Source organism: Corythoichthys intestinalis, chromosome 21, assembly GCF_030265065.1.
Source record: "Corythoichthys intestinalis isolate RoL2023-P3 chromosome 21, ASM3026506v1, whole genome shotgun sequence".
Taxonomy (NCBI): domain Eukaryota; kingdom Metazoa; phylum Chordata; class Actinopteri; order Syngnathiformes; family Syngnathidae; genus Corythoichthys; species Corythoichthys intestinalis.
The window spans coordinates 17,031,942-17,058,883 of NC_080415.1; the positions used below are offsets into that span (position 1 = coordinate 17,031,942).

Genomic DNA, 26,942 nt, shown 5'->3' on the forward strand with positions numbered 1-26,942 from the left:
CATCCAGGAGAATTTACATGATTAAGAATCCTGTAATATTTGCTTCATTCATTTACTGCAGCTGTTTTCCCAAAGTGTGATTTTTTAAATGTATTTTGTTTTTATGCAATGATATGAATGAATAGTTTATTTAATGATTGAATGATGATAATGATTTATCTTAAGCGGTATGAAAAATTATGATAATAATGTTAAATTATTTGTATCAAATTTAATGGTGGATAATCACACAGTGTGTAAATTAATTATAAACCGACTTTTAATCATTTTCATTGATTGTTAAGTAAACTATAGCCAAAATCAACTATTCAAAAATGTTAGTCCAATGGACAGGTTTTTTTTTTTTTTTTTTTAAATCCATTAAATAATTGATCAAATATTTGTTAGACTATTCATTGTAATAATTATTTAAAAAATCACACAAATTCTGATTTACATGACAAAATAACTATCATCAAGAATTTGAGATTTTCTGATTTTCTGAAGTAATATCAAATAATTAGTGTTTCTTTTTTGAAATAAGAAATTAGGGTGAATTAAGACTTACAGTAAAACATTATTAATTGTTTTGTTATTATGCTAGTATATTAACATTATATATGGCGGAAAACACTCAGGTGACTTGAAGTTCCGCTCTGAGACCCCCAATTTGGCCAAATTTCAAAATTGTGCTTTATGCATGTGTGATACATCATTGGAAAGCATAAATCCTCAATTTTATAGGGGAAGCAAAATTTTGAATAGGAGGGCATTTAAAAAAAAAAAAATTTAAACCCCTAAACCCTAACTCGAGGTGAGAGCATGAGAGAGCATAATTAAAGACCTTGATTTTATCGAGATCGCGCACTTACCTCTTTTTGATCCCAAAACTCCATGTAGCATGTCTCACCGAGTCTCAAGACACAGCTGTGAATGGCCACAGCCGGACTTATTGGGGATTTTATGGGTGAAACACGGTAATATAACAAGGCTCGCGATGCAGAAATTGCAGACATCAAGGAGTGGTCGAGATTTTTTTTTTCAAATATTTAACCTTTTAAACGTTTTTTTTTTTTTTTCCCTTTGTTTTGATTGATTAATTATCATTTAAAATACAGGCGAAAAAGCGACAGTAACAAAAAAAATACAATTAAGCGATAGTTATGACGTAGATATCCGTGACCCATTTACAGACAATTTTTTTCATTGTGACGTAATTTGTTTAAAAGTTTAAAATATGCGAGTGAATAATATTTTAAAGTCGTTTTTTTTTTTTTTTTTTTAAACTAAATATTAGACATCAATTAATGATTTAAAGCTAAAAATGATAGACATTTCAAATAATAAATATAATTACTAAGGTTTTTATGGCTGGGTTGAAACAAAAGCGGTTGCGCGACGTCTGTAAACGGGGGTTTCCAGGATAAAAGGGACAAATTGAAAACAGTTTGGGGGCTTAATGGGCCATGAATCTGCTATTGCAGCATATAGACATATTGTTCTATCCAACACAACAGTTCTTTTGGCTTAAAATAAAGCAGTTTATTTTAAACAGGGGTGCAAGAGCAGAAACTGCTTTTTCAGCCTTGTCAGTGTTTTCTGCCATATATACAGTGGGGAGAACAAGTATTTGATACACTGCCAATGGGTTTTCCCATTGACTGTGTATCAAATACTTGTTCTCCCCACTGTATGTATATACCGTATTGGCCCGAATATAAGACGATGTTTTTTGCACTGAAATAAGATTGAAAAAGAGGAGGTCGTCTTATAACTGCGGCCTAAAAAAAAAAAAAAAAAAAAAAAAAAAAAAACTGCGGCCTAGACATATACCCATTCACGACGCTTGATGGCGCCAGTCATCAATGAATCGAATGCTGAACGCGACTCGGGCGGCCAAAGCGAACCCCTGACACGAAGAAGAAAGTGGTAAGAAGGAAAAGAGAAGAAAATACCGGTAATAGAAGAGATAACCGAAAATGGAGAAACTTCGCGACAATTTGGAGAAAAGTGGGTCGAAGATTGGCCAGGTTAACCGGTGTTTGGCCATTCCTTACTACGCGGCGAAACGTCCTACACAATGCTCAGGGCGCTTGCATATGCATTCACACGCATGCGCACATCGGTTGGAAGCGGCGAGTACTCACTATTTTTGTTTTTATTTAGTTATTTAGAACCTTTTCACAGCCTCAAAGATACTTTTTGCATGTATTACCCTCTCATACTTTTAACCATTGTGTTTTTTTGTGTTAGCTTTGAAGCAGTTGACCACATTAGTCACGTAGCGTATTTAAACCGTCCTTATTTGACATAACTACATTTAAGTATTTTCTGCAGGCATTTCTTTAGTACGTTATTCCTGTATGCATCTAAACAAAACAAGTTTAGAGCACACGGTAGTAATTTAGGTGTCAAATTCGACTAATGTAGGACGTTTCGCCGATGTAGGACATTTTGGCAGAACACCGGCAGCTGAGGAGAAGTTATGACGCAAACTTCAAGTTGATGGTGATAAATGAGGCGGTGTCTTCAAACAACTGCAAAGCGGCTGTGAAATATGGTGTCACAGAGTGTAATGTACGGAGATGTAGAGCTCAAAAAGATCGCCTAAAAAATGCTCACAGTCAGAGAAAAGCTTTCCGTGGTCGTTTCTGTATAAAAATTAATTTGGTGTTCAAAAAGTCTTTTTTCAAACTTGAGTCTTGAAAAAGAGGGGGTCGTCTTATAATCGGGGTCGTCTTATATTCGGGCCAATACGGTATATATATATATATATATATATATATATATATATATATATATATATATATATATATATATATATATATATATATATATATATTCTTGTGAGGTGAATAAGGGAGTCAATGTCACGCTCGTTCTTGGCATACAGCTTGACATCATCCATGTAGAGGAGGTGACTGATGGTTGTTCCACATCGGAACTGGTACCTGAAACCACTCTTGATGATGATCTGGCTGAGGGGGTTTAGGCCTATGCAGAACAGCAGGGGTGACAGAGCATCTCCATGGTAGATACCACATTTGATGCTCACATGTGCAACTGGCTTGATTGGTTATCTCAACTGATGGGGCTGAACTACCTGAAGGCAACATAACTGATGTGCAGGACAGCTACAAATACCTGGGGATCCCACAGACAAATGGGAACCATGAGGAAGCAACTAGGAGGTCTGCCACAACCAAATACTTCCAGAGGGTGAGGCAGGTCCTCTAGAGTCAGCTGAATGGCAAGAATAAGATCCAGGCCATTAACAGCTATGCCCTACCAGTAATCAGATACCCTGCCAGCATCGTATCCTGGCCGCTGGAAGAGATGCAGGCGACCGACATCAAGACAAGGAAGCTCCTTACAATGCGCGGAGGGTTTCACTCTAAGTCCAGCATCCTGAGGCTCTACACAAAGCGGAAAGAGGGAGGCCAAGGACTAGTGAGCTTCAGAGCCACTATCCAGGAGGAAACTACATCCCTCCAAGAGTACATCATGAAAATGGCCCCCAGTGATGACCTGCTCGGTGAGTGCCGCAGGCAACAGAAGCTCAGTAAGGGTGAGGACCCTGAGGAGATATCATGGCATGACAAGCCCCTGCATGGTATGTACCAACGACAAATTGAGAGGGTAGCTGACATGGGGAAAACATACCAGTGGCTGGAAAAGGCCCGACTGAAGGACAGCACGAAGGCACTGATCATGGCAGCACAAGAACAGGCCCTAAAGACAAGATCAATAGAGGCTGGGGTCTATCATACCAGACAGGACCCCAGGTGCAGGCTATGCAAAGAGGCCCCTGAGACAGTCCAGCACATCACAGCAGGGTGTAAGATTCTGGCAGGCAAGGCATACATGGAATGACATAACCAGGTAGCAGGCATAGTGTACAGGAACATCTGTGCCGAGTACGGACTGGAGACCCCGGAGTCAAGGTGGGCGACACCTCCAAAGGTGGTCGAGAACAACCGAGCCAAGATCCTGTGGGACTTCCAGATCCAGACAGGCAAACTAGTGATAGCCAACCAGCCTGACATAGTGGTGGTGGATAAACATCAGAAGACAGCAGTAGTGATAGATGTAGCAATCCCGAGCGATAGCAACATCAGGAAAAAAGAACACGAAAAGCTGGAGAAATATCAGGGGTTGAAGGAAGAGTTGTAGAAAATGTGGGGAGTGAAGGCCACAGTGGTGCCAGTAGTGATCGGGACACTAGGGGCAGTAACCCCCAAGCTGTGTTCATGGCTCCAACAGATACCACGAACAACGACCGACATCTCCGTTCAGAAGAGCGCAATCCCAGGGACAGCTAAGATCCTGCGCAGAACCCTCAAGCTCCCAGGCCTCTGGTAGAGGACCCGAGCTTGAGAGGAGAGACCACGGGGCGAGACAACGATTTTATATACCTGTATATATACAGTGGGGAGAACAAGTATTTGATACACAGTCAATGGGAAAACCCACTGGCAGTGTATGAAATACTTGTTCTCCCCACTGTGTATATATATATATATATATATATATATATATATACAGTGCCCTCCATAATTATTGGCACCCCTGGTTAAGATGAGTTTTTTAGCTTCTAATAATTAAAAAAAAAAAAAATCAAATAATATGGGACCTTAATGGGAAAAAAGAGAAAAATCCAACCTTCAATACAAGTGCATTTATTCAGTGGGGAAAAAATTCCACATAAAGAAATAATTATTTGACATCAAATAATTTGTGTCACAATTATTAGCACCCCTGGTGTTAATACTTTGTACAACCCCCTTTTGCCAACAAAACAAGGTCTGGGGACTGAGATGGCCATGGGAGGAGCTTGATTTTGTGTCTGGTGAACCATTTCTGTGTAGATTTGGCCATATGTTTTGGGTCATTGTCTTGCTGAAAGACCCAGTGACGACCCATCTTCAGCTTTCGGGCAGAGGGCAACAAAGTTTGATTTAAAATGTCCTGGTATTTCAAAGCATTCGTGATGCCATGCACCCTAACAAGGTTCCCAGGGCCTTTGGAATAGAAACAGCCCCACAGCATCACTGACCCACCCCCATACTTCACAGTGGGTATGAGGTGCTTTTCAGCATGCGCATCTTTCGTGGCACGCCAGACCCACTTAGAGTGTTTGTTGCCAAAAAGCTCAATCTTGATCTCATCTGACCAAAGCACACGGTCCCAGGCTTCAACTGGGACCCAGGCTTCAACTGGGACCGTTGGTCCCAAATTATTTGAATTTAAAAAAAAAAATTAAATTAAATTAAATTTTAAAAAAAAATTGAATTAATTAGAATTAATATTAGAATTAATTAAAATTATTAGAAGCTAAAAAACACATCTTAACCAGGGGGGCTAATAATTATGGAAGGCACTGTATACATATATACATATATATATATATGTGTGTGTGTGTGTGTGTATAAATATTTAATATATAATTTATATATATTTTTTTATTATACCAGATATTATTCATGAATTTCAGATACATGTTATTAAATTAGTTATCTAGATAAAAAATAGAAAAAGCATTATTTTTTTACTAAAAACAGTATAATAAACATTCACATTAAAAATATATTCTTAAGTAATTATAGTGTAAATGCTAACTTTAGAAAAAAATGCATGAAAATGAATTCAACAAAACAACATTTTGTTGAATTACTTTTTCAAATGAACGACCTGATATCCTCCCAGTTGTACGCTGGCGAGAAACATTCATACTGACATATTGACTTCTGACCCGCAGAAGCGAGCTTAGTGGTCTCTGTTTGTCCTGCTTATTCAGGAGGAGGATGAGAAGCTTTTCCTCTGATTAGATGGACATACCACAAAGAGATGTAGAGTGCTCCCACTGTTTGTAATCCCAACACAGACATCCATCTACATCTCTGACAGGTTTTAAGTGTATTCTCTTCCACCAAAAAAAGCACAAGAACGATGACTCTCAGCTGTTTTCCTGTGTTACCGCGCCAGTCGAGTACCGGCTGTCTCGAGGTGACGTTACCCGCCCAGCTGTGGTCACGCTCCAAGCTCGGCAGCCGGCGGGACTGTTAAACACCATCAGTTAAGAGATGAGAACACAAATGGGACAAGACAGGAAATGACATCAGAGGCAGGGTGTGGCGATTTAGTACCTTGGAGAGACTCAGAACTGCTTCTGGAACGTTCTTTTTCCATTGAGGAAGGCTGAAAAACAGCACTTGGCTAGTGGCCATCCATTGTTTCTGTTCTGACAATGACTGGCAACTAGGCCATTGTTTGTCTATATGTATATGCCCAACCATTGACCGGCAATCAATAGTTGACTTTTCTATATGTCCCGTGTAATTGCTTAGCAACTCATTGGTTGTTTTGTGTCATGTAAACAGCACGTATTCAAGTGTACCCCATGAAAAAATGCTCTAGGAAACAAACGGATGGTTGAAATTGAACAGGAAGTGATTCACAGCGAGGACATGCTGGGTGGTCCGCCGTCGTAAAGCGAGGGCAGCGTTTGCGGAATGACACGCGCTACGTGACCTCGTTCCGACGTTTCCACGGTAACGGTCGTGGCCTCTCGTAACCATGGCAACGGCTATTACAGCGATTCCAATCCGGGATTCATTGTGTGACCTTTATACTGAAATGTCCAGGCATGGTTGATGAAGGTCGAACAAGGACAATTAAAACGACATTCGCTCAAATACTATTAACTCATTCACCACCATTGAGATAATAATTTTGTATTATTATTTCTATTATTATTTCTTTCTTCTAAAATCATCACTTTGGTATAAAATACTCACTTTTTTTGTCAAACGCAATGAATTATGATCTTTTTTTCTACTGTTACAGGGCTCTCCTTTAACTCATTGGGAGCCATTGACGGGGCTAGACGTCCAATCCATTTTGACTGGGAGGGGGCGAATGAACATGAGCTGATAGTCAAAACGGACTGGACGTCTCGCACCGTTAACGGCACTGAAACATGATCATGCACACCCATTTTTTCTGCTAGTAGTGTATCCCCTTGATGCTTGAATTTACATTTAGCAATAATACATTAAGCATTGTAGGAATACAGAAGTACATAAAAATAGTATGAATACAAATAATACAAACTAGAGAATTAAAATTGAAAAAATACTGCTAAAAGTCTGGAAATCTTTTAAGAAAAAAATCATTAAAATAGAAAGAAATTGTATATATAGAACATAGGGGTGTTAAAAAAATCGATTCTAAGATATATCATGATATTACGTCACGCAATTCTCGTATTGATTCAAAATCCGTCTGTATCGATCCTTACACTTGTGTTTTAGGTGGAAATAAACAATTCAGTGGCTGCACCTCTACTCCCGTCCAGTAGTTGGCAGTGCGCAGGGGCATTGCCTTGCAGTCTGCTGACGTAACAACAACATTAGACTAATCTGAGTAGAGATTTGTGTACGTCGCCCTCTAGTGGTTGCTCGGATCCGTCCTTTATAAATCCGAAATTTGGGCTCATTTTGGCATTGACTGCAAAAACGGAGACATGGAGTATTTAGAATCCTGCATTTAAGCGGGTTTGGACTAAAGCAGGTTTGCAGTAAAAAAGAGAAAATGTCATAATAAAAGCCATATGTTGTTCAAACATAAACTAAAACATTTTTACTTGAGTGCTGGATGAGGTTTCAGGGATAAATTGCTATAAATATACTTATTAGGGATGTCCTGAGTCTGAGTCACGTGATTTTGACAAAAATATATAAATTTGAACATATGTTCCAAACATTTTACTGTTCCACCGTGCCGCCTTCATAATGTGAATTATTTTTAAACAAGAATAACCTAGAAAAATGCTTGTCTTTATGAAATGCTTCATTGAGTGAGTCCACTCAGATCCACTCATGCTTTGATGTTCACACTGCTGAGAACACCTTCTCACTTTCACAATCAGTTGCCACAGCACACTTATGACTGAGCTTCAAGTTTAACGACACATTTGTGCCTTTGATCGCAGAACTACTAAGGGGCAGTTTACATGGTGACTCTGAGACACGAAGACGCAATGACTGTGTTGCGGAGTGGCGTGCATAAGGTGTCGGCGAAGACGGAAGGCAAAGACGAAAAATTCTGAATCCTGGCTCCAAAATGGAAGAATGCGATTGCGGGGGATTGAGGAGGGCTAGCTCCGCATGCATATCAAAGGCTACCGCGGCGCGAGACCGCGCCGATATCGTCAGCACTCATACACATCACATTGGGTGTGCGCAGCGGTGCTACTAAACATTATAAACAGCTTCAATCAGCTTCAATTTACTGTTTTAATTAGGGTTGTTCCGATTATGTTTTTTTGCTCCCGATCCGATCCCAATCGTTTTAGTTTGAGTATCTGCCGATCCCGATATTTCCTGATCCGATTGCTTTTTTTTTTTTGCTCCCGATTCAATTCCAATCATTCCCGATAATTTTTCCCGATCATATACATTTTGGCAATACATTAAGAAAAAAAAAGAATAAAACTCGGACGAATATATACATTCAACATACAGTACATAAGTACTGTATTTGTTTAATATGACAATAAATCCTCAAGATGGCATTTACATTATTAACATTCTTTCTGTGAGAAGGATCCACGGATAGAAAGACTTGTAATTCTTAAAGGATAATGTGACTTTGTATATTGTGACTAAATATTGCCATCTAGTGGATTTTTATGAGCTTTCAGTAAATGATACTGAGGCCATTTAACTTCTGCCCAAATGCATGATGGGAAGTGCAACCATGACTGTGCGTAATGGTACCAATTGGTATATCTTCTCAGCGTTGGGAAATAAAATAAGGTGTTAAGAAAAATATCAACTACTACCTTACTTCCCCACATTGCTTCCCACGATAGTTTTAATCGCTGAGAGAGGGACTGTAAGGCTTTAACCAATTAAAAAAAGGCTTCAAGGGCTGCCAAAACTCTCTCTACTCATTTTATGTTTCCTTTTAGGTCTCTCTATACGTAATCCGGTGCCATTATAGATTGAACGCGACAATGCGTGAGTGGGTAGTGCAGCGCACGCGTTAATTGCGTTAAATATTCTAATGTTATTTCTGCCGTTGACGCGATAAATTTGACAGCCCTAATTTTAGCCAAAACAAAAGACTCTGGATGAGTGTAAGACATTTTGTCTGTAACGTTAAATACAATTAGAAAACGATTTAGTTAAAAAAAAAAAAAATTAAAAAGGCATGTCCGATATTTTTTTGCCGATTCCAATACTTTGAAAATGACGTGATTGGACCCGATCGATCGGCATCGACATCTGTAGTTTTAATAATATTTTTCAAATATAATATATTTCAAATATGTTGAATGTTTCCGTTTTTGTGCCTCTTTGAACAAAAGAAAAATGCCATTGCTTCGAGTGGGCGGGCATATTTTTTTCCGGGCTGAAGAACTTTGGTGGGGTCAAAGTGCATAATTCGCTGTCGCCTTGTAAATCTGCACTGCCCCCTAGGGCCTGGCATGAATACTACATCGTTTTGATGCCGAATTGCGACATTGTTCGCAAATTTGAAATTTTTCGTATTCTCGGAGAGTCACCATGTAAACGGCCCCTGAGCTTCTTTGGCAAGATCAAAGTTACAAGCCTGTCAATCATCGTTAACTTTAAGTACCAAACGCAAGCTTAACTGGACAGTTTGCCCGCATTGCTTAGCAGGAGGGAGAGTGTGGCGCTGTACAAGCATGAAGCAGAAAAACATAAATATATAAATATTTTTTAATAAAAATCCGATCAATTTTACATAATTCAGATCCTCTGAAAAATAGCGCGATCGGCCTGATTTCTGATCAGGCGATCAGTTCGGGACATGCCTAGTACTTATGTCCGATTTTTTCTAAAGTGATATACAAATATCGCAATAATCATCTTTAAGTGTACTATCGGGATTAATCGGGATCGAATCAAATCGTGACCTGTGAATCGAGATACGAATCATATTGCCAGATATGAGGCAATACACGCCCCTCTAGATATGTATGTGTGTGTATATATACTGTATGGAAAATGAAATTAAAGTAAAACATTTTATTTACTAGACATCCAATCCATTTTGACTTGTAGGGGCGAATGAACGCCGTTCAATCAGTTCATCACAAATCAAAACAAATTTGCGTTTGTCAGAACATAATTATTCAAAAGAAAAATCGAAGCGTTATTCTTATATTAGTATATATTCTTTTTCAAATGATAGAATTATGACTATTGACAGTCAAGTCCACCGTTAGTGTACTTTATGTAGCATCTGTGTTCACTGTTCAGGTTGTATTCCATGACTCATCACTCATTTAGATTACATGACCTGTAAAAAGTAAGTCTAGAACGTCGCCTTGGCACCCGACTGCGTGAGTCAGGTGATGAGTCAGCCGTGTTCCGTGGGCTTTCCCTTCCCAGGAGAGATGAGTCCATCTCACGGTGTTCTGTCTGGGAACAACAGTGGGCATGTTGACATTATTTACGCCTCTTACTAAACAGCCACTTGCTCAAAATTAAAAAGGGGCAATATTTACTGCCAATGATTTGTGCTTTTGCACTTTCATAGGCCCAATTGGAAGTTAGTACCGGGACATGGCTGTTAGGTAATGGATTGGGAGGTTGGGCTCAATCAGTAAATATGTAATAGATAGTGAATTGTATTAATGAAATAATAATATAATCTCATTTGGTCATGTTTATTTCATGTTACATAATAGCATTTTTGTACTGTTACGTCAATATCTATGCTAAACTGTCATTTGCACTATCATATCAATCAGCCGTCTGCCTCCTAGTCCGAGCACTATAAATTGTCACATACACAGTTTTATTCTTACCACTACATTACATCACCACTTGCTGCCAGCCACAGATTCACTTTATTCCCAATCTGTCTACACTGTGATTTGTATTTTTTTAAATAGCCTTATTGTACTTTTGCTCTGTGTGGTGTAGGTTATGGCGAAGCTTTAAATCTAGTTGTACTGTGTACAATGACAATAAAGACTTTCTATTCTATTCTATTCTATTCTATTCTATTCTATTCTATTCTATTCACGTTTGATTAAATTCTAACTCATTCACTAAGCATTGGAAAGAAAATAAAACATTCCTGTTATTGATTATGTACAATATATAAATGAACCCATTTTTAATTAGAATTATGAAATATTGACAATTTCATTAATTGTAAAAAAAATTACCAATTTATAGTTTAACAGCTCCTTTAGGCATTAGCGCAGGGGTCAGGATCCAATGGCTCGCGAGCCATATCTGGCTCTATTGAGGAGTGCATCTGGCTCTTAGCCAACACGTAATCTTAAATGTGGAACCGGCTGGCTCACTTTACAAACAAGCTGTGATGAGCTGATTCACATTCACACATTGATCTTAGACATACGAAACATACTTCGCAATGATATGCTCCAATTCAGTGCCCATTGGTGGTCCTCCCGTCGCAGATTGCACGGAGATAGGCATTACAAAGCTCGCCTCAGGGGTCAAGTCTCCACTTAGCCACCAGCGTGGCTATAAAGTATAGGAGTATATAAAAATGCGTAGGGGAAAATAAAACCAAAAGTAAAGTACCCCAAGTCACACAGGTGGACGATCAGTTTCACTTTCATTACTTTTTCGCCAGTCAAATTGTCGGCTCTTCCAGGAGAGTGAGACTCACGAAATGGCTTTCATGAGAGACTCCACCTGTCTTGGCCACTGTGATGCACACACCCACCTGGTATGGTTTCCACTTCCAGGAAATGTACGCAGCACGAATCCATGTTTCTATTGTTTTTTTTCTAAGTGGTGAGTGCGCAACTGAGGAACGATTGTAGCATCTCAAGAGACAATATTAGGCTTTCGTTGTTGTTTTCTCAAGATTTTTATCAATCACAACTTGACGACTTTATAATATACAGTGGGGTAAATAAGTATTTAGTCATCCACTAATTGTGCAAGTTCTCCTACTTGAAAATATTACAGTGGCCTGTAATTGTCAATATGGGTAAACCTCAACCATGAGAGACAGAATGTGGAAAAAAAAAACAGAAAATAACATTGTTAGATTTTTAAAGAATTTATTTGCAAATCATGGTGAAAAATAAGTATTTGGTTAATACCAAAAGTTGATCTCAATTAGGCCTGTCGCGATAACAAATTTTAGTGTGCGATAATTTATTTCATAAATTATTGCGATATGCGATATTATTGCACCCTTCCAATTTAAAAAACAAAACAAAAAACAATTTACAATAACACTGTGAGAATATAGTATATATTAATAGATCACGTACACCATTTAAACACAGTAAATGTTTACTCTTAATTCAAAAATACTTTTTAAGAAATCACAACTAAAAACAATAATAGACCATGCCCCTTTTAAGTAAAAAGACAACAATATTAATACTGTACAGAAACACAGAATAAATAAAATGTGTTTTTTAAGAAAAAAATAAAATTCCACTTAATCATTTAAGCATCGAGGCAAATGAAAACTTTTCCCCTCATAGCTTCCGCTATGGCGTTCCATGTGTAATACAGTGGTACCTCTACACACGAAGTTAATTTGTTCCAGGAGCTTGTTTGTAAGTCGAAATGGTCGTATGTCGAGCAGGATTTTCCCATAAGAATACATTATAATTCCAATAATTCGTTCCACAGCCCAAAAACCCACACTACATCCTTAATAAATACTGCTGTTACTATTGCAAATAGCAATTACAAAGAGTAAAACAAATAAAAATATTAATTAAATCAGAATAACTATAATATAATAATAGCAATAATAATTATAATACAGTACAGTACCTGTAATAATGTAACGAATCGGGTTCTAATGTGGCTGACTTTTTTTGCTGTACCTGGACGCACCGCGCGGTAGTGACGGGATCTGTCGTTCACTTGAGGAAACGAATCCATTCCAGTTCGTTCAGTAAAAAGACTCGTTCAAACAAATCGTTCAACGAATCGTTCGCCCCCCTCATCTCCCTCCCCGCCCAAATGAATCGTTCGGTTAGTGAACGGGAAGTGACGTTGCCGAACGAATCACCAAAGACCGCTTCGCAGTATAACTGAACGGGAAGTGACATTGCTTGGTCCCTCCCTCTCTTGCACACAGGCTCCTCATTGACCGCTCGTCGTAGTTTCAGAAATGAGTGACAGGCGATATCATTCTGCTTTGACAGACAGCCTCGTCTCCCTCCCGCTGCTGCAAAAGTAAGGGAGAACTTCCGCGTCGTCTGTCCTATTTCTATGGGATCAAAGTCATGACTCGTGCTTGCATTTCGATTTAGGACACGGTTAAACATTTTCCTTTTGTGGGGGGAGTGGGGGTTTGGGCTCGGGGGCGCACGGACTTTCTTTAGCATGATCTTGATCACATATACGATGCTGCTACTACCAGCTAACGCAGCATGCTTGCTCTCACGAAAATAAAAATAAATCGAAAGTTTAATTTCTAAATATGTAACGACCAACAATACTACATTTTGATATTTGACAGTTTAATTGTAAATCAGTATTAAGATGATCGTATTGAATTTTTGCACTGGTATTAACAAATAAAATCCGGTCAGCTCCCCTGTCTTCCTCTCATCTCAGATCGTCAAATGCTGACGAGAAATAATTGTTTGCTCTTTACAATGTCGCCTTTCTACTCCCATTAGTCTGTTAAGAAAAATGTAGACATATTGCGACATCTCCCGTGTACGTGTGCGTTGTTTTTGAGTCGCACATGATGGACGGATGGACATAATTTGTCATACCAACTAACACCCGCCACGCTCTGACACGAAAAAAAATAAAACACTCGGAAAAAACTGACATGTATATACAGTTTCATTGCAAATCAGTATTATGGTGATCATACTAAATACTCTTTTTTTCTGTGCACTTATGAGGTAAATGAGTGACAGTTCTCTGCCCCCTTCACTGCCGTCACGCGACCGCAGCTCAGCTTTTGCTTGCCTCGTAGCTACCCGTGTTGTAAACTACTGTAGATTTGATAGTAGACGTCATAGGTAGTCCCGAGTCTGTTGAGAAAAGTAGTACACCAAACCATGCTCGCTAGGTTTGTGTGGTGTTTTTGTCTGTTTGAGTAGCATATGATAGGCTCCACATTAACAAATATGTGACAAAGTCATTTCCTTTCATTTTTTGACTCGTTCACCGCATTTCTGGAAAGTCAAGTTAGCAGCAAGCTAGGTCAGGAACCGGAGGACCGAGTCACTGAACGGGAAGTGACATAACTCAGTCTTGCCCCCCTGCCTGCACGCTGGCTGCTTATTGGCAACACGTGGAAGTGAGTGACAGACGCCCTGATTCTGTTTCCGCTCCCTCCCCTGCCCGCGATGAGGCTGGCGTCTGATTGGTCGTGTGCGATGTCAGAAGACTCTGCCGCTTGCTCGACGCCCTCCCACCTAGCAATCCCGACTTCATAGAACGAATCAGTGCAGATGGTGATTAGTTCGGTCTCGTTCATCCAAACAATTCGTTCAAAAAGAACGAATCGTTCGGGACTGATACAACACTACCGCGCGGCAGATACTCAAACTAAAACGATCGGGATCGGATCGGGAGCAAAAAAACATGATCGGAACAACCCTAGTACCAACAGGTTCCCGCCTCTAATTGGCAGTTAATGGATCAGTGAACAATCACACCCAAACTAGCATAAAACACATCGCTAAAATAAAGCCCTTATTGTTGGTTTGGTCTTGAGTCGCTAACAGTGTCCTCATATGCCGTGCTCATCTTCAAACTACAGCGAGACATTTCCGCTTGTAGTGTTTGTGCTTGGCCACGTAGCAGCTGCAGCAGGTCCTGAGGCGTCATCTTCACAAGAGGGGGATGCGGTCTGGAGTATGTTTCTCCTCAGAAGGCTTCAGGCGTCCCTCTGGACATGATGCTTGATGAATGCGCAGCTGACATTTTCAAAACAGATAAGCCCCCCGCTGTGCAAAAAGCCTCCCGACAGTCTGCGCTTAACTTTTACCTTCTCCTCTAAAATTATTTTTGCTGTCTTGAAAACGCACATTCAAATGCAAGGTTCGTCAAAGTCTTGTTATTCAAGTCAAATCGAGCCTTCAAGAATTTGAGTCTGAGTCCTGACCTGCTCAAATCAAGTCACATTACAGGAGTCTCCCACCTATGTTGTCCTGTCCCTGATAACATCGAGGAATGAGGAATGTGGGTCGCAACGAGAAGAAGAGGCCTTGCGGGGAGCGCCATAAATATCTCCCTGCTTTAAATGGCGCTGGCTGTTTTATTGGGAGTCGGCAGTAAGGAGTCCGCATAGACCCAGAGGAGCTGAGCGGAGCCCGAGGCCAGTTGCCGCTTTGAAAAACGCACAGGATCCTCCTCTCTCTTTATTTCATCAAACATGCTGAGCTGCCTTCAGACAAAGAAAGTGTGAGAAAGAGAGTGAGACTACTTCGAGATGTTCTTCACTGCTGGTACAACACACCTGCTTAATGCGGTGAACATCGGGATACGTCAATCGTCCAAGTATTTAAAGCAGTGTTGGGCAAAATTGTCAAACTAACAAAAGCGCCAAGTCATTTGAGATAAAACAAAAATATGTTAACGTTGATTAGATATATTTTATACAGTGTATCACAAAAGTGAGTACACCCCTCGCATTTCTGCAGATATTTAAGTATATCTTTTCATGGGACAACACTGGCAAAATGACACTTTGATACAATGAAAAGTAGTCTTTGTGCAGCTTATATAATAGAGTGAATTTATTTTCCCCTCAAAATAACTCAAAATCTAGCCATTAATATCTCAACCTTGCCTGGTATACCGGACTCACGGCTGTTCCAGTGATTGAGTCTGGCGACCGTCCGGCGGATCAAATTCTGAGGGCGGAGCAAGCCACAGCAAACAGACAGCGGAGTTGACCAATCAGCGACGGGCAGACGTGACGTTGTTAAAGTGACAAGTAATTAGCGTGAGCGGAGAATGGAGAAGTTTATTCAACATGGCTAACGTGAGCCATGTTGACTGTTGTCAATGACTTGTTTCGATGTGTTTTTGGTCATTTAAAACTGGTTTTACCGCGGATTGGAACATATTCTCGGCTCTCCCGTTTGCCATCTGTGTTGTTGTAGAGACGATTTTCGGCGCGCAAGAGTGATGTTACTTGTTAAAGCGTCACGCAAATAAACAAATCCGATTGGACGATTGATTTCGTACCTTGCTCGAAAGGCCGTTAATGGGCTGTGTCCCAGACTTTCTCACAGGGTTTGAAAAATACAGGGAGAATAGTCTGGCTGTGCCAGGCAAATCTATACCCCTGGCAACAAAAGTGAGTACACCCCTATGAAAAAAACGTACATCCCTAAATGTCCAAATTGAGTACTGCTTGTCATTTTCCCTCCAAAATGGCATGTGACTCGTTACAGGAGTGCTGTCAGCATTGCTGCAGAGATTGAAGAGGTGGGGGGGCAGCCTGTTAGTGATCAGACCATACACCGCACTCTACATCAAATTATTGCACATGGCTGTCACCCCAGGAGGAAGCCTCTTCTGAAGACGGTACACAACAAAGCCCGCGAACAGTTTGCTGATGACATGTCAACAAAGCACATGGATTACTGGAACCATGTTCTATGGTTTGATGAGACGGGCGGGCTTAGTTGTGTACCGTTTTCAGAAGAGGCTTCCTCCTGGGATGACAACCATGCACACCAGTTTGATGTAGAGTATGGCGTATGGTCTGAGCACTAACAGGCTGACCCACCCACCTCTTCAATCTCTGCAGCAATGCTGACAGCACTCCTGTAACGAGTCACATGACATTTTGGAGGGAAAATGACAAGCAGTACTCAATATGGACATTTTCGGGATGTACGTGTTTTTCATAGGGGTGTACTCACTTTTGTTGCCAGGGGTTTAGATATTAATGGCTATATTTTGAGGGGAAAATAAATTAACTCTATTATATAAGCTGCACACAGACTACTTTTCATTGTGTCAGTGTCATTTTGTCAGCGCTGTTCCATGAAAAGATATACTTAAATATCTGCAGAAATGCGAGGGGCGTACTCACATTTTTTGAAACTCTGTAGACTGTATTTATAGTTTATTCATAGACTTCACCGTCAGTTGACTAGACAGCTCCTACAGACATTGCGGCACGCCTTCCCGGAGGGGGCCAACCCAGGCAGAGTGTTGAGGTGACTTTCGTTGTGATAAACTCAAACACTATCTGCGTTCAAACGCCGGATTTAGGTGGAAAAGGACAAAAGTTTTACTGCATACAAGCAGACAGGAGCGTCTCAAGAGTGATTTGGTTGAGGAGTCAAGGTAATAATTAAATAAAATAGCATCATGCATGCACTTTGAAACGTGAAAAAAATGAATGGGAAAAATTTGCGTAACTGTAGCTTGAAGTATTTATGTAAAATGAATGACAAATGCTTGTTTTTTTGCTTTTAACCAGGAATCTAGACCAGACATGTCCAAAGTGCGGCCCGGGGGCCAAATGCGGCCCCTGGTCAAATTTTATCCGGCCCCCAGCCTCTGTCATAAGATCAATAACATCTGGCCCGCACACAGACTTGATAAATTGGTCAGCAGTACTGCTACCAGCATATGAAGTAGCTCACTGCTCCTCATTTACCCACTAAAAGGAAGCAGCTCTTTAAGCAACACTACCCAGTGTGACCCTTGACTTCCAATTTTCTAAAATGGCAACAATCAACAACAACAACAACAAAAAAGTTCAATGTGAGGCGATATTACTAAACAAGACACAATGACATGTACGACAAGATTACAGGGAAGATACGCATCAAGAAATTGAAGCAACTTGAAGTTAGTTTAATTTCACAGTAGCAGTATTTCGCAAGATCCCGAGAGTCTGAAGAGAACGCCACAAAGGCTAGTTGCAAGATTGTTGAAATTATTAATTAAAAAATTATAATAAAGCAAATGTGACACACAGAATTGCTTGCTAAAATTTGCTCAAATATATTGTTAAATATATTGTTCTATGTAAAGGACATCAGCCAAGGTCGGCCCCCCACATTTTTACCACACCAAATCTGGCCCCCTTTGCAAAAAGTTTGGACACCCCTGATCTAGACTGTTTTATGTTCATATCTATAGGAATTCCTGGATGTTGTCATTTATTTACCAGATCTTTCAACTTGAAAAGCTCTTTGTTTTGTGACGGCCGCCACGTTGGATTTTGTATCCATACACAATTGTGTAACTGTAGCTTGAAATATTTATGTAAAATGAATGATAACTGCCCTTTTTTTTTTTTGCTTTTAACAAAGAATCTAGACTATTTTATGTTCATATCTATAGAAATTCCGGGATGAACGCATTTATTTACAAAAAAATTCAATTTAAAAATTATTTTTATTTTGTTTTATTGATTTTATTTTATTTATTTATTTATTTTTTATGTCACTGCTAATGGAGACTCACATATGCTTAAGAGAGGTGCCTGTTTTGATTTTAGGTTGCTAGCGGCTTTGGTTTTGAAAATATTTTGAGTTTTAAGTTTTTGAAAATAGGCCCCCTACGGATCGGCTCCGAGCTGCGTGTCCCGTCAACTTATCGGGAAGTCTATGGTTTATTAACCAAATATTTCATTAAAATGCTAAACAAGATTACAGTTATTTTGAATTTTTATATTTTATATTGATATCCTTTTGCATTCATTGTTGTTTACAGTTATTCAATTGATCTGTTATTCACTGAGATAAATCATGATTAATCACTTATTTTATTACAATTAATTTGACGCATGGTTTTGTGTAAAATCGTTTATGTTAAAGAACAAATCATAATTCATTTACACAAATAGTATTTTCTTTTTTTTTGTAAATATGGTTATTCAACAAATTTCAACTGTTTCTCTATAAGTTAATGAACAACTATTAACTTACTTCAGTCAGTAAATGCTAAGCAGATTTTCTTATTAGTTTTGTTAATGTCATTTTGAAAAACACAATTTATAGTTTTCAAACAATTATTAATTTAATAAAAAATTTAAAAATGTTCTTGAAAAATTACCAATATTTTTCTATTCTGTGCTTCACAATTAGTTTATTAAAGCAACAATAGGTAACTTCTCAACTTTTATAAAATATTTTCATAACATTTGTGATATGTCGATTGAAAACTAGTTGAATGACGCCTCTTTTATACAGTACCTTGAGAGGGTCTGTATCACTTTCGCCGGCACTAAATAACTTTGAGGAGGTTGGCAAGAACCCTGCCACACACAAAAAACTACAAATGCGCTGACTGATTTATGGCATACGTCACTTTTCCCTTTCCCGATTCATTACAAAGACGGAAGTCGATGCGAACGTTTTCGCTCGAATTCCGCAAAGATGGCAGAGCAACAGAGAAAAAGAAAGGGCAGCTACCAGGATATACAGAATAAATATTAGCCCGTGACAACCCCTATACCCCCAACCGAACTCGTCAGCGCTGACGATTTCAGGTGGGGTTGATGGATTTAGCCACACTAAGCCACACGATTGCTAACTGTCATATGCTATTGTTTAGCCACAACTAGATTCATTACCTTATTACTTTTCATCCTTCACACAGCCGCTGTAAACAGAAATGTTATTTAATCCATCTGCAGGCTACATCATGATTTTACAACACTTTGTGGGTGTGTGCTGGTTCTCATGGGAAACGTAGTCTTCCTTAAGGCAAAACACTACCGCTTTTGTCTAAAATCGACGAAAAATGAAGAGCTGCAAAGTGTTGCTTTAACTAATTACACATTGATATGAATCAATTTTTAGAAGAATAAATACATTTTACCCAACGAATTTTTGAAATTTACCTCAAATAAACACATGTCCAGGACTCTTGATATGAAAACTCTCGTTGGCCCGGATGAATGAACAATGCAGGCCTCACATGTGCCCCTTGGCCATACTTTGACCACCCTGATTAAACAGCGTTAACATCAGCAGCGCCACTCCAAACCACTAGTGGACAGTAGATGTCAACCTTTGCAGAGTTCCTTTGCTTTGCAAAAACTGGAACTCACAATGATATTGCACCAAATATTATGAATGCCAGCACTCATTTATTTTCATGATTAGCTTTCCATTGATTTACATTTTTTAAGAAAAAACAGTAACTAATATGCATCACTAGTAAGCTCCATCCAAGTGTTGTGGTTGTTGTAAACATCGAATGTCAGGCTGAGTTTAAATAAACATGTGTATTGTTGCTCCATCATCATTATTTGTGAACAACATTCCGCACTTGGGAACGTTGCCCTTCTTGTCTTGCAGCGCACTGACGCCCACAAAGCAGCCGCCGCTCTACATGTCTGCTTCGTGGTTTTAAAGCAACTTCATGTCACAGTGCCGTTAAGCACCACAATTACACCTATCATTATTGCTCTACAGATTGAACAAACGTGTTTGACTGTCAATTATGAATGAATGCTATTCATTCTTTCATTCATTCATAAAACATAAACAGGAGGTTTTTTACCCCTCTTTAACCCTTAAAATTATAAATTGCATGAAAAAAGCCACTCCATTCTATACCTCCCCTACTTCCGGTATTCAAATAGAAGCATGGAAGTGTTGTTATTTTTATCCTGAGTGAATTATTGATACCGTCAGCAAGAGAAACATTAATGTTTGACGTTGGAATTGCCGTAGCCATTTCTGGACGGATCTTCTGGTCAGTTCAAATTAGGGATGCCCCGATCGCGTATTTTTGCATGGAGTCACCTAATTTGGTCGCAATTCCGATACTTTGGAAATGTGTTCAAAGGGGGAAATAAGCACATCCAAATGTCTTTTTACCCAATTTGAATATATTTACATTATGTTTTAGTCTCCCAAAAAGTCCTTAAAAAAAAAAAAAAAAAAAATAATTATATGTACAGTATATATACAGTATATATATGTGTGTGTGTATATATATATATATATATATATATATATATATATATATATATATATATATATATATATATATATATATATATATATATATATATATATTAGGGCTGTAAAAAGATTAAAGTTTTTAATCGAGTTAATCACAGCTTATAAATTAATTAATCGTACTTACTCGCAATTCAAACCATCTATAAAATATGCCATATTTTTCTGTGAATTATTGTTGGAATAGAAAGATAAGACACGAGACGGATATATACATTCAACATACTGTACATAAGTACTGTATTTGTTTATTATAACAATAAATCAGCAAGATGGCATTAACATTATTAACATTCTGTTAAAGCGATCCATGGATAGAAAGACTTGGAGTTCTTAAAAGATAAATGTTAGTACAAGTTATAGAAATTTTATATTAAAACCCCTCTTAATGTTTTCGTTTTAATAAAATTTGTAAAACTTTCAATCAAAAAATAAACTGGTAGCTCACCATTGTTGATGTCAATTATTACACAGTGGTGCTGAAACCCATAAAATCAGTCGCACCCAAGTGCCAGCAGAGGGCAACAAAACACCAAAAAACACAAGTAACAAGTGATCATGACACTGTGCTGTCATTTTAATCTGTTTGAGCGGGGCATGTGCGTTAAATGCGTCAAATATTTTAACGTCATTAATTTAAAAAATTAATTACCGCTCGTTAACACGATAATTTTGACAGCCCTAATACATATATATATTTATTTATTTATTTATTTATTTATTTTAAATTAAAAACACGATCCTTTTCACCCGATTCCGATTCTCTTGAAAAATGGTGCGTGCGATTGGCCTGTTTTCTGACCAGCTGATTGGATCGGGGACATCCCTAAGTAAAACAGGTTTCAACAAAGCTAACAAATGTTTTATTTTATATAAATAAAAAATGAAGTTGGTCATCCATTGTGACTATGAACTATATTGGTTGTGGTTTTCTAGACTTTTTTGCTGTCGCTTGACAATATCTCTTTATTCTGTGAAGTTTGTTTCAGTAGTATAAATATGAATATATGTTGTGGAAAGTACATACTGTATATACTACATACTTACTACATAGATACTTCATATATTATTATTTTTTTAATTTTTGCAATACCCTTTTACTTATTTTGTTACTTGTAGCCTTTAACTAATTCACTGCTATTGAGACATCTAATCCATTTCAAATGGGAAGGCTGGCATTGAGTGATCACATTTCACTGCCATTGACAGCAATAGAGGTCCAATCCAATTTGACTGGCTCCCAGTCGAAATGGATTGGGCGTCTACCGCTGTCAGTGGTAGCCAATGAGTTAAATTTGAAAGAATTAAAAAAATAAAAAAATGTAAAAACCCGAATGTCTGATCCTCACATTCAAACCTAAACATCATCATATAAATCTGTAGTTCCTCCGTTCTGTGTTGACACCGAATTAGTTTAAGGTACCATGTTGGAATTTGGAGCGCAACCCTCTTTGTCTTTGTGCAGAGAAAGAGAGAGTTTTGGGGCCGGCGGGCTGAACTCCCTGCCGGACACTTTTGCAACTTCGGGCTTTGTGCAGCATTTTAATGAGCTTCTCTTTCTGGGCCAGCTCCAGCTTTGGCCAAGGTTTTGTTGTCATGTGACCCCAATGTTTGTCATGCAACACCAGTACTGCACCACCAGCAACAGTACAGTGTGATGATGGGTCATAGTGGGCAGATGCGATAGACGTCCAATATATTTTGACATGTCTGCTGGCAATGATTTTGCTTGATTTATTGAATGTTGCTTGATTTACTGGGATGGGGGGAGTTCAGGAAAATGCAATTTCTTAAGTCATTGGCTCACATTGATGTCAATAGTCGTTAGTTTTTAACATTTTTTTGCGCCTTTTTTAAATTAATAATAAAAAAAAAGATACATGTTTGCAATCTTTTTTTAAGATAAAAATGGTCTTAAAAAATGTAAGTAGATAAATAATACAATGAAGATATATTTTTCTCACTTTTAAAAAAATACTATACACTATACCATACTATATTAATACTCTACGTTACGCTCCTCTACTCTACGCGACTCTACTCTACAGGGTGACCCAAAAAAAAGTTTACACTGCCATAATACAACTTAAATGCCATGTTTATTCAGCTTAGAATTAGAATTTAATCACAAATTATACATTATTGTAAAGAACATGTACAGTACACTCTATTTTTCAATGTGTCCTCCCTTAAGTGTCACAACAGCCTCCAGGCGCCTGCGGAACGCTTGACAGGTCTTCTTTATGTAGGATGCTGTCATCTTTTCCCAAGATCTAACAATGGACCTCTCCAAGGCTGCCACAGAAATTTGTGGCTTCTTACAGGCACTGTCCTCCACAGTTGCCCATATGCTATAATCCAGGGGATTGATATCTGGGCTCTGGGGTGGCCACATATCACCTTGTCAATCAACTTTTTGGTCCGCACAGATCGGCACTTCCAGACCCAAGTTTTCGTGAGGCTGTTCCAGTATCTTTCAGCTTCTTTTTAACTTTGTAGACTGCACATCTGGATATTCTCAGATTTGCTGCAATCTCAGTAGGTGTCAGACCGGCACGCAGCAATTCAGGTACAGCTAAAGTTTTCTTCATTTTCAGCAGAAGCACAGGAATTGTAGAGATGAGAGATTACCAGCTGCATTGAGTGACCTTAATGAATCACTTAAGCATGACAACCTATTTAGATATGTTTCAATGGCTTTTAAACAAGCAGTCAACTGAGTGTAAACTTTTTTTTGGGTCACCCTGTAAACCCTTGGCAACAAAAGTGAGTACACCCCTTAGTAAATACGTACATCCCTAAATGTCCAAAATGAGTACTGCAACATTTGTAACACAACAGCTCTGTAGGTAACAGGCTGCAGAGAGGAGTGATATTTTTCCCATCGGTGTGTTTATGTCGTAGCCAGCAGCAAGTATCCACAGTTTTTATTGTTCCTCGTTCTTCATAGGGAATTTGTGGAAACTCTCATTTGCCCATTTCTTCTGTCTGTTTTTTCAGCCTCTAAATGCACTATGTTGCCGTTCTTCAGTCAACTCTATAGACTGATGCTGATTTGAGTAAGGTGGGAAGTCGGAGTTTTTCGACCTCCGACCAGGAAAAATATGATTGGAACACCATTGGAATTGGGAGGTCCTAGTCACGAAGTCAGGAAAAAAAGTAGCTCAACTTCACGAGTTGCTTTAATCAGACTTGACTCGACAAAATGCGCTGCCCAACGAAAAGCAGACCGTCAGTAGTTAAACTAATGAAGGTAGTTTACAGTGTGGTATATTTACCTTAGCCGTCGTTTTTCCTCTACTATTTGATTGCTTACGAGAAGACAGGTTTGCTGGAGGTCAACATGTCTTTCGATGGTCAAAATAAAAAACGCTTGGCACGCTTTAAGGTCACAACTGGTACCATCCGAGTGCGATAAGTCAGACTTTCCACGTTCCTCGAATGCAGCTTGAGCACGAGTGGCTGAAGCACTCCTCCCGATTGTTGATCGCATTACGAATCTAAAGAAAGAATCCCGCAGAAATAAATGAATTACGGCAGTTTGGTGTGACATTGTTTTGGACGCATGGGTATTTTGAACAACGATCTGCATTTTGAATTTATTTGACTATGTTAGATCTGGTAATATCGTTTTTTTATTGCTCTGCTAGGAAGGCACCATTGACTCGCGCTAGCTTAGCCACTCCGGAGCCCTGAAATTAATTAAAAAACTAAAAAAAAATATGGAATTTATTGAAATCAACTCCGCCGACTAATTAAACTCAAAGGTTAAGCCTAATGTCAAAAATTCTGAAGTTCCCCTTTAACAAATTTCGTTCATATAGCTTTTCCCCATAAATAGTCATATACTGCATATTAACAGCAGATATATAGATAAAAATGTAAAATACTTACAGACATATAGTTTCCAAAACGGAAATGTAACAGAAAGCTCTCAACAGCGTCAATGTGACCGACAGGCTGTTTACTGTGAAAGTTAATGAGCATGGGTTCCAAACGGCATCACACAATGGATGCAGTGAGTTATTATGACCATAAGGTGGCAGTAACGTACTGTAAAATGTTAACTGGCTCTAAACACTGGTGACTCTAGCCAGCACAGTGTTTTTTCAAAATTATACATAGTAGGGCTGACAAACGATTACAATTTTTAATCGAGTTAATTACAGCTTAAAAATTAATTAATCGTAATTAATCACAATTCAAACTATCTATAAAATATGCCATATTTTTCTGTAAATTATTGTTGAAATGGAAAGATAAGACAAAAGACGGATTTATACATACAACATACGGTACATAGGTACTGTATTTGTTTATTATAATAATAAATCAACAAGATGGCATTAACATTATTAACATTCTCTTAAAGTGATCCATGGATAGAAAGACTTGTAGTTCTTAAAAGATAAATGTTAGTACAAGATATAGAAATATTATATTAAAACCCCTCCTAATGTTTTCGTTTCATTGAAATTTGTAAAATTTCCAATCAAAAAATAAACTAGTAGCTCGCCATTGTTGATGTCAATACTTACACCATGCTCACTAATCGTGCTGAAACCCATAAAATCAGTTGGACCCAAGCGCCAGCAGAGGGCGACAAAACGCCAAAAACAAGTAACAAGCGGACGTTACACTGTGCTGTCAATTTAATCTGTTTGAGCGGGGCATGTGCATTAATTGTGTCAAATATTTTAACGTGACTAATTTTAAAAAATAATTACCGCCCGTCAACGCGATCATTTTGACAGCCCTAATATATAGCATATATTAAAAATTTGATACTTTTCACCCGATTCGGATCCTCTAAAAAATCGTCTGATCGGCCCGATTTCCGATCACGTGATCGGATCGGTACATCCCTAGGTATGACTATTACTGGTGTGTATACTATTTTTCAGTGTACTCTAATACAGTATTAAATCTCATGCTAAATTGCAATTAAAAATTTTACTCTGTAATGAAGGTGACAAATTGTGCACAAGTACAGCACGTTAGGCCGTCAGCTCGTTATCTCTGTGCTAATTAACATACATGCAAGCGAGCTTACATGATGTTGTCACGCCATAACTATGCGTATTTATGCGTGTGAGTCACAAGTGGAATTCCTACCTCGGAGCAGCTGTCAATCAAATCGCAACTTGTTTACACAACAGTACATCCCAACACGTAAAGTGCACTCATTCAGCATTAAAAATGCGACTATTCTGCTGGTCCCTGGATGACATCATCCTAGAAAGTATTTCCTCCTGCTCTGTGGTTGCCACGGAGACCACTGGCTGGTTAACAATGGGCGCAGACTGAAAGACCTATTAGTCACATCGTTGCTAATCCTGACATTGAGGCTGTCTGTAAGGAGATCTTTATCCTGTCGTGTATGCAAGTGAAAAAATATGAGTCAATATTTACGTGAGCAAAATAAGAGTTGTGGGAGTTCATCCTGAACGATATCCCAGATTGACCCCCGCTAATGAGACCGCGAACATGCATCGGGGCTTGTTGTCACGGTGACAATTAACAGGGAGATTGATGGCCAATGAGGTAAAGAAGTGAGAGGACCAGATAGTCAGGTCTCATTCTTGTTTCCTTTATACTCCCTCTTCCTCCGCCTCCTCTTCTTCTTCCTCCTCTTCCTCACTCGCTGCCTCGGCGGGCCCGAAAGCAGGCGCCGTCCCGCCTGCTTGCGAGGGGATGTGGAAGAAAAAGCTGCGGATCAGCAGGGCTCGAGCTGCGGTTCTGTGAGTTTTGTTTTTAAGAATATGTCAGACAGGAAGTGAGGGAGGACCGGTTAAATCTGGAATTTAAATGAGTTTGTCACTAGTAGACATTTGTTCATTCGCCGCCATCCCTCTCACTTCAAATGGATTGGACGTCTATCACTGTCATTGGCAGCCAGTTAGAGGAGATATCATTCAAATGAGTGGAAATAAAGAATAAGCTTAATTTTTTTTTTTTTTTAAATGTGTTTTTCACATAATGGGTACATTTTAATGTTCTTTTA

The 26,942-nt window shown here is 38.8% G+C and overlaps 1 protein-coding gene across 7 annotated transcripts in view; it reads left to right on the plus strand.

Annotated features, from left to right (window-relative positions):
- arhgap44b (Rho GTPase activating protein 44b) overlaps positions 1 to 26,942 on the plus strand; it is a 103,615-nt gene that overhangs the window by 23,151 nt on the left and 53,522 nt on the right. Inside the window, exon 1 of one of the 7 annotated variants that reach the window (XM_057825433.1) lies at positions 21,623 to 26,679. The exons of the other annotated variants lie outside the window; for them this stretch is intronic. Within the exon in view, the coding sequence (XP_057681416.1) occupies positions 26,633 to 26,679 (47 nt within the window). The 5' untranslated portion in view covers positions 21,623 to 26,632. Of the gene's footprint in view, positions 1 to 21,622; positions 26,680 to 26,942 lie in introns of those variants that run through there. 7 annotated transcript variants of the gene reach the window in all.